At 46.9% G+C, this 13,324-nt stretch overlaps 1 protein-coding gene across 2 annotated transcripts in view; it reads left to right on the top strand.

Annotated features, from left to right (window-relative positions):
* Positions 1-13,324, top strand: part of SLC24A4 (solute carrier family 24 (sodium/potassium/calcium exchanger), member 4) — a 259,968-nt gene that overhangs the window by 220,821 nt on the left and 25,823 nt on the right. For both annotated transcript variants that reach the window (XM_006839564.1, XM_006839563.1), the window contains exon 12: positions 2,968-3,172. In XM_006839564.1, the coding sequence (XP_006839627.1) occupies positions 2,968-3,172 (205 nt within the window). The remainder of the gene's footprint in view (positions 1-2,967; positions 3,173-13,324) is intronic.

Raw genomic sequence — 13,324 nt, 5'->3', positions numbered from 1 at the left:
TTTGAGTCGTGCCTCATCATCAAATGAAGGTCCTGAGGGCTTTACTCCATTCCCGTCATCATAGTCAACTGTACTTTGAAGAGCCAGCTCTTTCCCAGTTGCATTTTGAGTGCCTTCCAACCTGAGGGGTTCATCTTCCAGCTTTTTATCTGACATTATTCTTGCACTCTTCATTATGTTTTCAGTATTCGGTGTTCTGGTGCTATTTGACATTGTTCCACTGCTATCCAGGCTTTCAGTGACCACATATTAGAAGTAGTCTGTCTCTCCTTTTTCTTAGTCTGACTGACTCTGGAAAAGCTCTGCTGAAAACTGTCCACCATGGGTCACCCTGCTGGTATTTAAAATACCGGTGGCGTAACTTCCATTCTCACAGTGACACGTAAGCCACCACAGTATGACAAACTGGCAGGTGAGTCGTGGTTTATGGGAGCAGACACACTAATCTTTGAACTGATGATCTTGTGGCTAAAAGTCCAACACGTAACCCACTGTGGCCACCAGGCCTCCTAAACCCACAATTAGATACCATGGTATACACCCACCAGAATGGCTAACACTGAAAGGACTGAGAATACTAACGTTGATAAGGATGGCAAGCGAACTGAAAAATGCTGCTGATACAAATAGAAAGTGGTTGGACATGCGCCTACCTGGTGACCCAGCAGTTTCACTCAGGCCCACACCCCAGAGAAAGAGACATGTACATGAGTGTCCGTGAAAGTTCTAGTCATCATAACCCCGAAGTGGTAACAACCTCAGTGTTCCTACTTGACTGGCTAACTGTGTTCTGTCAAGTCGATTTGGACTCATAGCGATCCTGGATAGGGTTTCTGAAGCTGTAAATCTTTATGGGAGCAGAAAGCTTCCTCTTTCTCCTGTGGAATGTCTAGTGGACTTGAACTCCTGACCTCGCAATTAGCAACCCAATGTGTTACCCACTATGCCATCAGGGTTCCTTAAATGCTCCTCCTTTGGTAAAGGAAACCGTGTTGATCCTACCCAAAGGCTAGCACCCAACCATGAACAGTGTGAACAAACTATCAGTGCCGGCCACAACAGGGGTGAATCTTCCAGAAATTTGGTTAAGTGAAGGAAGCCAGGCATAAAATAATACGCACTGTTTTAACCCATTTCTATGATGTTAAGAACAGGGAAAACAAACTCAGGTCAAAGTCAGAAAAGTGATTACCGCTGGAACTGATATGAATAGAGTCGGAAAGGACCTTTGGAGATCTTCTGAGGGTCTGGGAATGTTCTACAGTGTGCATTAAAACATCATTGAGCTGAATCTGCCTAGGTGGAGCTGATGAAATGAAATGCAGATGGGTCTCTTGTGATACAATAGTGAATAATTGTTATCAGGACTGATTGTGAGGGTTGGAAATGTAAAAGTAGATGTTTTATAGCAAGGAAGAGAGTGATTAACTTTCCAGTCTAGAAGCGGAGGTCCCTAGGACCATCAAGAGAGAAGAGCAGAGAGCGGGACCCTACCCAGAGAAGCAGCGATGCCTGAGATGGAGGCAGACGTGGAGCGATGGAGCAGCTGGGGACTTTAGATCTAGAGAGGGAGAGCGACTGTGTGCTGAAGACTGGGGAAGGAGGCGGGGAGTGTGGGAGGCAGACTTGCAGGGTATACCCTTTGGTTGGTTGATGGTGCATGGAGGGGATTGTAACCATGGCAATGAAATGTTCTCCCATGTAAACTATCATATAATTCACAATAAAACATAAAAAAAAAAAACAAAAAAAAACCACAAAACATCATTGAGCTGAACACTTAATATAAGGGTACTTTTAAAAACTTGTGTTAATACTGACACACCTTGGAGATATTTCGGGTTTGGTTACAGAGCACAAAATAAAGGGATTATCGCCATAAAGCAATTAACACGATGTGTTTGGATTCTCAGTACACATGAACCATGTTGGCACTCTACTGTAGTCTATTACATTGTGTCAGAGCATGATGAAAGTTTGAACTGTAGTGAGAATTACCAGCGTGTCACATGGTGACAGGAAGAAGAAAGCACACGCTGCTGGAAAAACAGCGCCAAGAGACTTGCTCGACGCAGGGTCGCCACAGACCTTCCATTTGTTAAAAATGTAATCGCCGTGAAGTGCAATAAAGGGTGGTGTGCCTGTTTTGTGTATGTGTGTGTTTTAATGTTTTATTGTGAATTATGTGATAGTTTACATGGGAGAACATTAGTTTTACATTCATGCTATCGTTGTATATCGTTTCGTTGCCATGGTTACAATCCCCTCCATGCATCATCAACCAACCAAAGGGTACACCCTGTAAGCCTGCTCCCCGGTTGTCAGCACACAGCCCCTCTCCCTCTCTGGGTGGTATGCCTGTTTTAACAAATCATTTCCCATTTCTACACTCTTCACAATGCAGGGACAATCACCACGTTTATCGGCCATGACCCTTCCTGTTTCTACAAAGCCCAGTGTCCCTAAACACTGATCCCCCCTTTCCACCCCTGTTACCCACTAGTGAGCTTTGGTTTCTATATACTTACTTATTCTAACTATTTCCTGTAAGTAGGATCAGACAATATTTGTCCAGTAGAAGGGTACCTTTATTTTGTACTGTTTGTATGGAATGTCTACAAAATTAGGCAAAATAAAAAACCACGTGGGGACTTTTCAGTAGCTGATGAATGTTCACAGTGAGAACTCTGAATGTCCACTATCACCCAGATGCCTGGAGACCAAGCATACGATGGCATGTTGAGTTGACCCTAGATGTGGAGGCCAAGCTTCTGACCTGTCCCCAAAGCCTGCTGGAAGTAGGCACGTTTTTGTGCATTCCGGGAGCCTTGAAGCGAGTTTCAGGCAAACTCATCTCCAGGGATGATGCCGTAGAAGCCTTTAAGGGTGTGTGATTCTTTGAGATTGTGTGTGTGTAAGGGGCGCCATCCCACCTCTCAGTGTCCATCTGATCTCCTGCCCTCACAGCGACAGAGACTGATCAACTCAGCAAACAGCGTGAACAGCAAGCCGCTCCAAAACGGGAGGCATGAGAACATAGAGAATGGGAACGTTCCCATGGAAAACCCCGAAGACCCTCAGCAGAACCAGGAGCAGCAGCCGCCCCCACAGCCACCACCCCCAGAGCTGGAGCCGGTCGAGACTACCTTCCTGTCTCCTTTCTCCATGCCCAGTGAGTACTGGGGACACTGGGTTCCAAGGAGCAAACGAAAGCACCAGGGTTGGGCCAAGCAACCAAGGGGTCCATCAGGACTGTCTTCATAATCCAGAAAGGACACCACTGGGTGACTTGTGAGAACAGAAGGTTGTTGTCTCACGTGACTGGAGTCCACAAATCCGAACCATGTCAGACATGCTACATCCCCGCCTAAGTCGCTAGAGGAAGGCCCTTCCTTGTCTCTTCCAGCTGTTGGGAGCCCCATCACTGTGGTTTCACACAGCTGTCTTCACTCTGACTGTCACTATGTCTCTTTCTCCTAAGGACACAACTCCCTTATACTCTCATGTGAACAGGTTCTGTCTCCAGAGACCGTCAATCCAAATGGAGCCCTGTTCATAGGTATAGGGACTGGACACCAGTGTATTTCTTTGGGGGAACACTGTTGGATCCATAACAGGGGCCAAGCCCAGGCCTTAGGATGGGGGCTGGAACTGGCTCCCTTGGAGTGTAGGCATGGTGGGAAGGGCTGATATGAATTCACCTGAAGGCGCCAGAAATAGTCGCTAAATCAGTGGCCAGGTACTGAATTTGTTGTTGTTGTTGTTGTTGTTATGTGCAATGGAGTCGGTTCCGACTCAATAGCGACCCTCTACAGGGTTTCCAAGGCTGTAAATCTTTACAGGAGCAGAAAGCCTCATCTTTCTCCCATGGAACAGCTGGTAATTTCAAACTGCTGACCATGAGATTAGCGGCCTGATTCATAACTACTATGCTACCAGAGGTGAAAGCTATGTTGTCGTTGTTGTTAAGTGCCGTTGAGTCGATTCCAACCCATAGTGACCCTGTCTAGGGTTTCCAAGGAGCAGCTGGTGAACTTGAACAGCCGACCTTGCAGTTCAAAAGGCACAGTCTGGTGCATTAATCCACAGCAGTATATACAAACATCACCATGTGTATAGCAGAGACCTGGCTGACAGTGGGCTGGCTGGTGACGTGGGAGGTACCAGTAACCTCTCCTGAGAGCGCTGAAATGCTCAGGGCAACTGGTCTTCCTTTTGCAGTAAGAAAAGGCAGCAACCAGTGTTCTTTATATGGGCCTTCTCAGACCCGCCCAATCTTCTGCGGGTTACTTAATGGTTTCTTAGAGTGCCATGAAGTCAATCCCAACTCATAACAAACCCATGTGACAATGTACAACTGCCCCTTAGAGTTCCTAGGCTGTAGTCTTAATGGAAGGAGCCCTGGTAGCTCAGGAATGAAGTACTCCACTGTTAGCCCAACAGTCAGTGGTTCAAACCCACCAGCTTCTCCACAGGAGAAAGATGTGATTGTCTGGTCCCATAAAGATGAATAGCCTGGGAAATCTACTCGGTTTCCAGTTCTACTTGGTCCCGTTGGGTTGCTCTGAGTTGGAATCAACTTCAGCAACAATGAGATTGGGTTTTTGTCATCTCTACGGGAGTAGGAACTCTGGTAGAATAGTGGTTACAAATCAGGCTGTGAACCGCAAGGTCAGCAGTTCGAAACTACCAGCTGCTCTGTGGGAGAAAGATGAGACTTTCTGCTCCCGTAAAGATTTATAGCCTCAGAAACCCTGTTTAGGGTCACTATGGGTCAGAACCGACTCAACAGCACTTAACAACATCAGATCTTTCTCCCAAGGAATGGCTGAATGGGTTTGGACCACCAACTTTTCATTCAGTGCTTACTTGTTGAACCACCAGGGCTCCCTGCTTATTGGGCCTATTGGGCTGAGACAGTTGCAACCTCTGCATTGGAGAGCATCTCCTACCTACAAGGATGTTAGAACAGTTTCTGTGCCCTCCCGTGTCACCGGGCCCAGTGTGGTATGACTGCCGGTTCCTCACTGACCCCACTCTGCTCTGCTCTGTCTCATCCCCTCTGCTGTAGGGATACTTCTGCCTTTGCACGTGTCCTCAGTGGACTGGGATCCCTCACTTATCCTTGCTGCTTCCTCCCTCCCTCCTGTCGGCTCTCGGCTTACCTATCACCTGACCACCATGGCCTTCCCTGACTGCCCTATATGACTTTATACTGTTCTGATTTTGTTTGCCTTACCTTACAAAAAGGTCAGAGTCCTGGTGTGGGACTGTAGGATAAGCACAGGACTACAAGGTCAGTTTGAACCACAAGGTCGGTGGTTCAAATTTACCAGCCACTCCTAGGAAAACCTGTACTGGGTCTCTCTGAGTCGAAACTGACTTGATGGCACTTAACAACAACAACACTAAAATGTCAGCGCAGGAGGCAGGGGTCCTTGTCCATTGTGGTCATTGCTGCATATTGTGGACACTTAGTAGGTATTTGTGGAATCAGTGAAGTTGAGAATTGACGATGTGAAGGGCTCTCCAGCCCACCCAGCCAGCCTCAGTCGTTAAGCAAACTGTCGTGAGGTCCTCTGCGACCTTGTAGAGACATGAAGGCCTGGCACTTCTCTTCTTGCCGGTGTCTAGGATATGAAAGTCTAGAAGGTGCTGGTCAGAATTCTTTATGCAGTCACCGAAGGTGTGCCAGTTCTTGGGGCCTGGAGACCAGATTCTGAGGTGGAGTGTGGTCACAGAAGGGGACGTGGTTCAAGAAATTGAGGTGGCTGCCAGGGTGGGACAAGGAGAGGGGGCTGACTGTTCTTTATGCTTGTTCTATTCCCCAGTCTACAGGCCCACGGTCCCCACAGCCTCCAGCCTCTACTGGCCACTTCTTCTGAATCCCAAAGGTCTGCAGAAGGCCAGGGAAGGGGTGCTCTTTCTGGTCCACTGTGATTGTGTGACGTGAGATTGCGTCTGTAGAAACACCTCATCTTTCCAGTTCCTTGAAGCCTGGTGTTTGGTGGGCTTGGATGTGAGGACCCAAAGCCAGACACGCTTCTCCTCGTCTTTGTGTGGGGGCTGCACGTCTCTGACCTAGTGCCCTTTAGGGATCTGGTATTGTCATCCCCACCCCGAGCTGGGGAAGCTGAGACTACTGCTGTCTTATAAGAGCTGAGGCCAGTTGGCTCCAGAGCCCCCTGCTTTCCCTGGTCCTCTGGACCTGAGTTTGCCCCCAGGGAGCGCTGCTGTTCCTGGCAGGATCAGACTTCCTGTTGTCCTTGGTCCCCCTTCTTCCTTGAGTCAAAGGCCCCTGGACATGCCCTGGGCTCAGCCTTTCAGAGAATTGAGGGCCGAGCTTCCTCTGGGCTTTGAGAGGGAATGATGAGTCTTTCTTTGTCCAGAAGCTCTGCTCAGGGCTTATCTTTGTGTCCCTGTCCTGTTTCCAGCTGTTACCCCAGGACACCACAAGTTCCATCCCCACCTTCTCCCCCTCATGGTGTGAAGAGCAGGTGTGGGATGCAGTTGTGAGGTTACAATATTGCTTGAGGCTACCACAGCCAAGGACAATGGTAGCCACCTGGGCTGGGCTTTACAGGAGATAGATTAGTGCAAGGTCGGCAGTCCAAACCCATCAGCTGCTCCTCGGAAAACTTATACAGGGTTGCTATGAGTCAGAACCGACTCAGCGGCACTTAACAAACAAATTAAAAAAACAGCTCAAGTCAGTGACTGAGCCCCATGGTACCCTCTCTGCCCTGCCCACACCTGCCTTATCTGGTTCTGATTTCACAATGATGCTGGGCTGCATGGTGGCTCGGAGGGTGGTTTTCTGCTAACCTGGGCCCCAGGGGCTGGGGAAGAGACAGAGGGTAGGGGGGATGGTAGGCAGAGGGAAGAAGCCCCTCTCTGGTCAGCTGGAAAGCAGTATAGCTTTAGGGTATCATGGTGTGATTCTAAGCCAGACCGATTCTAAGCTGTTGGTTAAGTGGCGTCGAATCAATTCTGACTCGCAGTGACCCTGTATAGGGGGTTCTGAGGCTTATGAATCTTTTTAGGGAGCAGAAAGTCTCATCTTTCTCCCATAGAACAGCTGGTGGGCTCAAACCACCGACCTTATAATTCACAGCTCAGTGTTTATCATACGGAATGACACCCAAGCTGTTAGTAAGGTACATTTAATGTCCAAATTTCTAGCAATGTTCTATTGCTGGCACCATGCATATTCTTTAAGATGACAGAGACCTCTCGGTAGCACTCCTCACTGCTTCCTGAACCCTCCCCAGAATTTCCTTTGACACCCATAATACTTCCAACAAACTGTCTCTTCAAGGCAAGTTAGGTTTTTACTATCAGGCATCTCAAAATTCTTTCATCCGTTCCCTATTACCCCGTTCCAAAATGGTTTCTAAATTTTACATCTCTGGTAGAACAGCTTCCCTGTCTTCCGGTACCAAACTCTTTCTTAGTTCTCTAGTTCTACTCTGACAGAAATACCACAGGGATGGCTTTAACAGACATTTCTGTATTTTTGTGTGTGAGACCAGAGTCCATCTCTAAGAAACCAGATTGTATTAGCACAGTAAGACAGAGGCAGGCAATTGATCATAAGACTCATAATTTAACTAACTATACTAAATAACTGGAGTCCTGGTATGGCACTGTGGGATAAAGCACTGGCCCACAAGGTCGGTTTGAACCTCAGGGTCGACGGTTCAAACTCACCAGGCACTCCTTGGAAACCCTATACAGAGTCGCTGTGAGTCAGAACCAACTTGACAACACTTAACAACAACAACATACTAATTAGCTAATAAATTAACTAGATGACCTACTTAGTGATATATAATGAGGAATCCTGTCACTTTTTGGAGGCAAAGGGAAAGAGACAAATACATGACAAGGCATTGAAGTTACAGAAGTCGTAGGTTTGGCATCAACCCAGTGACAAATCTTTTTGAATTGGAACCCCGTTTGTTTGGGATCCCAGCTAAGTGTATAAACTACCATGGTCATCAATTTTGAAGAAGTCTAAAATCACTTGAAAGGAAGCATTGGAAGGTATCTTCTTAATGATCTAATTCAGGGGTTGGCGAAAGTTTCTGTAAAGGAAATACTTTCTGTAAAAGGAAATATTTTTAGCTTGAAGCTGTATGAGGGAGCACAGTGGCGCTATACAATAAGTACTGGACTCTGAGCCACAAGGTCAGCAGTTCAAGCCCATCCGCCACTGGGTAGGAAGACGATGAGGCTTTTTGATCCTGCAACGATTTAAAACCTCAGAAATTCTATACAATGTTGCTATAAGTTGGAACCAACTCAACAGCACTTAACAACAACAATGAATGTAATTTGCAGGGGATGTCCACTGCCCCTTTTTTTACTGACCCACCCATCATTCACTGCTGTTGAGTTAATTACAACTCGTAGTGATGGTGTAGTACAGAGTAGAACTGTGTTTTAGGGCTTCTAAGACGGTACAGCCTTATGGAGCAGACTGGTGGTTTTGAACTGCTGTCCTTGCAGTCAGCAACCCGCCACCTACAGTGCCGGTAGATGTCTTTAGCTAAGTTACAATGGGAGCCTAGTTAACATCTGAGAGTTCTTTAATGAGTGAGTCATCATCCAAGGGAGGTTGGTTACAAGATTCACATAGTCAGCACTTGTATCTCCACCTACAATCAACCTGCCAGTGGGGCCCAGGTTCCACTGGGCCCCAGTGGCCATGGGTTCCCCACCCTCAAACGGTGCACACTGCCAGCGGACATTTCTTTTTCGCAGCTAGGAGGCTAGAAGTCGGGATTCAGGGCACAGACTCTCGGGGAAGATTTTCCCTCTCCGTTGGTTAAGCTTCTGTTGGTGGGCAAGCTTCATGTCTCCTGGCATCTCTCTTCTCCCATCTCTGCTTCTCGTTGCCTGGTTTAACCTCATTTCTATCTCAGGGAAGAATGACTCAAGACTTGTTGTTATAGCTGTCGTTGAATTTGGTTCCAACTCACAGCTACCCCATGCGTAACAGAACGATCCACTCATGGTCGTTCTGTGTGAGCCCATGGTTGCTGCCAATGTGTCATCCAAGCTCATTGAGGGCCGTCCTCATTTATGTTGACCTTCCACTTTACCAAGCATGATGTCCTTCTGCTTGGTAAAGGGACTGGTCCTTACTGACAACATGTCCGAAGTTTGAGAGATAAAGTCTCACCATCCTGGCTTCTAAGGAGCATTCTGGCTGTACTTCTTCTAACACAGATTTGTTTGTTCTTCTGGCAGTCCATGATACTTTTAATATTCTTCTCCAACACCATCATTCAAATGCATTGAGTTTTCTGTGGTCTTCTGTATTCATTGTCCAACTTTTGCATGCATATGAAGCTATTGAAAATATCACTCCATGGGTCAGGCACACCTTAGTTCTCAAACTGACAGCTCTTGAGTACTTTAAAGTAGAGTTAACACTTGTGCAGTCGATTTACCTAATACAATACATCTTTTGATTTCTTGATGGCTGCTTCCATGAGTTGATTGTGGATCCAAGCAAAATGAAGTCTTTGATGACTTCAGTCTCCAAATTTCTCAGCAGAAATTCAAGACTAACTCTACACTAAATCCTTCCTCATTAACATAACCAAGATAACTGGGTCCCAAATGGAAATATAGTCACAAGCTTAGAGACTGGGCTTTAAAACTCTTATTTTGGGAGACACATTCAATCTATAATATCCGCCAAGTGCCTGGAGACACCCCACAATGACAGCATACCTTCTGCCTGAAGGTTCTCAGTTCTCTCCCTCCGTGGGTTAGCATGCCCACTGGTTGCACCTTCCTCTGTGGTCTGGGAATCCCACCACACCATCTTCTGCTGATCTCCTGGTTCTGCTGCTGCCGTATCTCTGCCCTTGCTTCTCACTAACTTGTGTAGTCTCATACCTTCCCTGAGTGTTATAGCTCTGTCTCCTAAGTATAGGAGGTTCTCGGCACAGAGACCCCCAGTTCCAAAGAAAACACTCTACTTCTGGATGGTAGTGTGGTCTCCTCTGCCTCTGGGATTAGCTCATTTTAAATCTAGCAGAATGGCAAAATGGACCAATCGCCTCATTAGGGTTTCATCCATGATATTTGCATGGTCCTACAGTAAGCACAGGACTGGGAACCACGAGGTTGGTGGAAGAAGTAGAATTTCTGCTTCCTTAAAGACTTAAAGCCTTGGAAACCCTATACAGAGTCACTATGAGTCAGCACCGACTCAACGGTACTTAAAAACAGTAGTAACAAGACCCCCACAAGGGTTTCATGCACTTTATTTGCATTATTAATTAGCAGGCTGTCCAATCCCCTTGGTGGGTCAAAAGCACCTTATTTGCAAAGTCTCACCCAATGGTTGTGTGGGAGTCACAAAGATTATGGTTAGAAGGACCATGTTAAGTTATTCACTGCACCGGAGTTCCCGTATAACCAATAGTACCTCCTGGTGGAAAGGATCTTGTTTTGGCCTTGGTTGTGGAGGCCCCAGAGAAATCTCACACTCAGTACATTGTCTCTTAGGTCAAGGGCAGGATTTTAAAGAAACATTCTAAACCCTGTCAGTTACTCTTGTAGAGGACTGAGGTGTTAGCTCACAGCCCAAGTAGAACTGGCTGAGCAGGCGTTATCTATAATAGCTGCATTGTTACTCTTTGCTGCCAGAATCAGGGAGACGGGGAGTTGGGCAGCACCAGAACCGCTGTGTCTTGAACTTACTGTAATAGTCACTCTTTTAAAGTGTAGCTAACAAACAGAAATGTATTCTGTTTAGGAAGCTAGAAGTCTAAATTCAGGGTACCGGCCCAAGGTGAAGGTTGTCTCTGTCTGTCAGCTCTGGAGGAAGGCTCTTCTGTCCTTTCACCATCTGTGGCCCTGGACTTCCTTGAAGATCTCCATGTGTCCTGGCATCAGTCTTCCTCTGGGTCTAGGAGGTTCTCAACACAGGGACCCCGGGTCTAGAAGACGCACTCTGCTCCCAGCTCTTCTTTCTTGGCGGTAGTAGGTCCCCACCCCATTTCTGCTCACTTCTCTCTCTTTTATCTTTTGTAATAGCAAAAGTGATGTGGGCAACACCCCAGGGAAATTCCCTTACATCAGATGAGAGCTGTGCCCTAAGTAAGGATGTCCTGTCCCTCCCCAGACCCCTTACAACTGATTGGCTGATCCCATCAGATTACATGATGGGGATGTTTGCATCCTGACATCACTGCCAAACCACTGAGGACCAAGCTGACCCATATTTCTGGAGGACAAAATTCAATCTAAGACATGGCTCTATAAAGAAGCCCCATGCCCTTAACAGACAGTCCTGATCCTTTCATCTCCCCAGCCCCTGGCAGCCACAGATCTATCTCCTCAGGTGAGTAGGTGCCATGGTCAGGACTGGTACCTCCAGTCCCCTCGGTCCTCTTCCTGGCCTGGTTCCTACTGTTGACTTTGGCTAAGAGGATGCTGTCCTAGACTTGATATTTCCGTCTGGGATGCCGGGGGCTGCAGAGAGGAAGCGGAGGCCGGATACTGGCTGCTGGATCCATTTGGTTTGTCAGCCTGCCCTGCCCTGAGCAGGTTTATAAAATGTTGACACTGGAAAGACCCACCAGTGGGGTGGGGGGCAATTCCCAAGGACTCCAGATTCAAGGCAATGCCTTTCAAAGGCAGGACAAGTGTTCTGTGCTGTTTCATCTTAGTCTTCTGCCTTGACGTGGGTCAGGCAGAGACAGTAATCGTCATCTGTTAAGGATTGAATGGTACCCTCCCCCCCAAAAAAAAACACGTGTTGCCATCCTAACTCCTGTATCTGTGGATGTAATAGGGTTAGCCTTGTTATGTTAACAAAACCGTATCAGCTCAGGTGTACCCTAAACCTGATCACATCAGAGTTATATAAAAGAGCAGATTAGATCCAGAGGTACATAAAAACAGGGAAGACAGAAGTGATGGAAGGTGGCCGAAGAAGGCCTGCAGTTGCTGACAAGGAGGGAATCCACAGGGCAGAAAGAACTTGACTTGGACTTCTAGCCTCCAGAACTGGGAGAAAATACATTCCTGTTTTTGAAATTCCCCCATTTGTGATTTAGCAGCACTAGGGCATGAAGGAGCTCTGGTAGATTTACAGCCTCGGAAACCCTGTGTAGGGTTGCTATGAGTCGGAACCGACTCCACGGCACATAACAACAACAACAACAGGGCATGAAGGCCAGCTCATGGAGGAGGATGCAAAAGGTCACAGAGGTTAAGAGTCTGCCAGGGAATGGGGGTGGGGGGAGGGAAGGAAGGGAGAATTGTTCACTAGCTCGAGGGTTGTTGTTGTTAAGTGTCATAGATTTAGTTGGTTCTGACTCATAGCGACCCTGTATAACCTTGTGGTTAGTGGTCCAGTGCTTACCCTATAGCACTACACCAGGACTCCAGCTGGTGGGCGGTTGTTGTTAAGTGCCGTAGAATCAGTTCCAACTCACAGCGACCCTGTGTAGGTTCCGAGGAGCAGCTAGTGAGTTCAAACCGACCTTGTGGCCCAGCGCTTCTCCTATAGTGCCGCACCACGACTAGACAGTGGACACTTGTTAATGTGGGTGATGAGGAAGACAGTTAAAGGGGGAAAAAAGTGAAAATATGTAAAACTTGAGAATTCCTGTGAACGAATAGGAAAAGTATATGTATTGTTCTCATTCATACATTTTTAAAAATAGAAAACTTTAAAATTTCACTTCAGGAATAGGATACATATATATATATATATATATAGGGTTGTTGTTAAGTGCTGTAGAGTCCGTTACAATCCATAGTGACCCTGTATGGGGTTTCCAAAGAGCAGCTGGTGAGCTTGAACCACCAACCTTATAATTCAAACTGACTTTGCAGTCCAGCGCATTAGCCCACAGTGTATGTATATGTGTATACATATTATAAGGAGCTCTGGTAGCGTAGTGGTTACAAATCGGGCTGCGAACCGAAAGGTTGGCAATTCAAAACTACCGGCTGTTCCACAGGAGAGACAGATGAGGCTTTCTGTTCCTGTAAAGATTAATAACCTCAAAAACCACAGGGCCACTATGAGTCAGAACCAACTCCACGGTACTTAACAACAGCAATATATAATATATATATAGAGAGAGAGAGTCAGAGACAGAGAGAGAGAGAGACAGAGACAGAGAGCGAGCGAGCGAACGAGCTCTGGTAGCATAGTGGTTGCAAGTCAGGCTGCAAACCTCAAGGTCAACAGTTTGAAACTACCAGCTGTTCCACAAGAAAGATGAGGCTTTCTGCTCCCGTAAAGATTTATATCCTCAGAAACCCTCTACAGGGTTGCTATGAGTCA

Source organism: Chrysochloris asiatica, unplaced genomic scaffold, assembly GCF_000296735.1.
Source record: "Chrysochloris asiatica unplaced genomic scaffold, ChrAsi1.0 scaffold00025, whole genome shotgun sequence".
In the NCBI taxonomy this organism is placed as follows: Eukaryota; Metazoa; Chordata; class Mammalia; order Afrosoricida; family Chrysochloridae; genus Chrysochloris; species Chrysochloris asiatica.
This window is presented reverse-complemented; position numbering and strand designations above follow the sequence as displayed.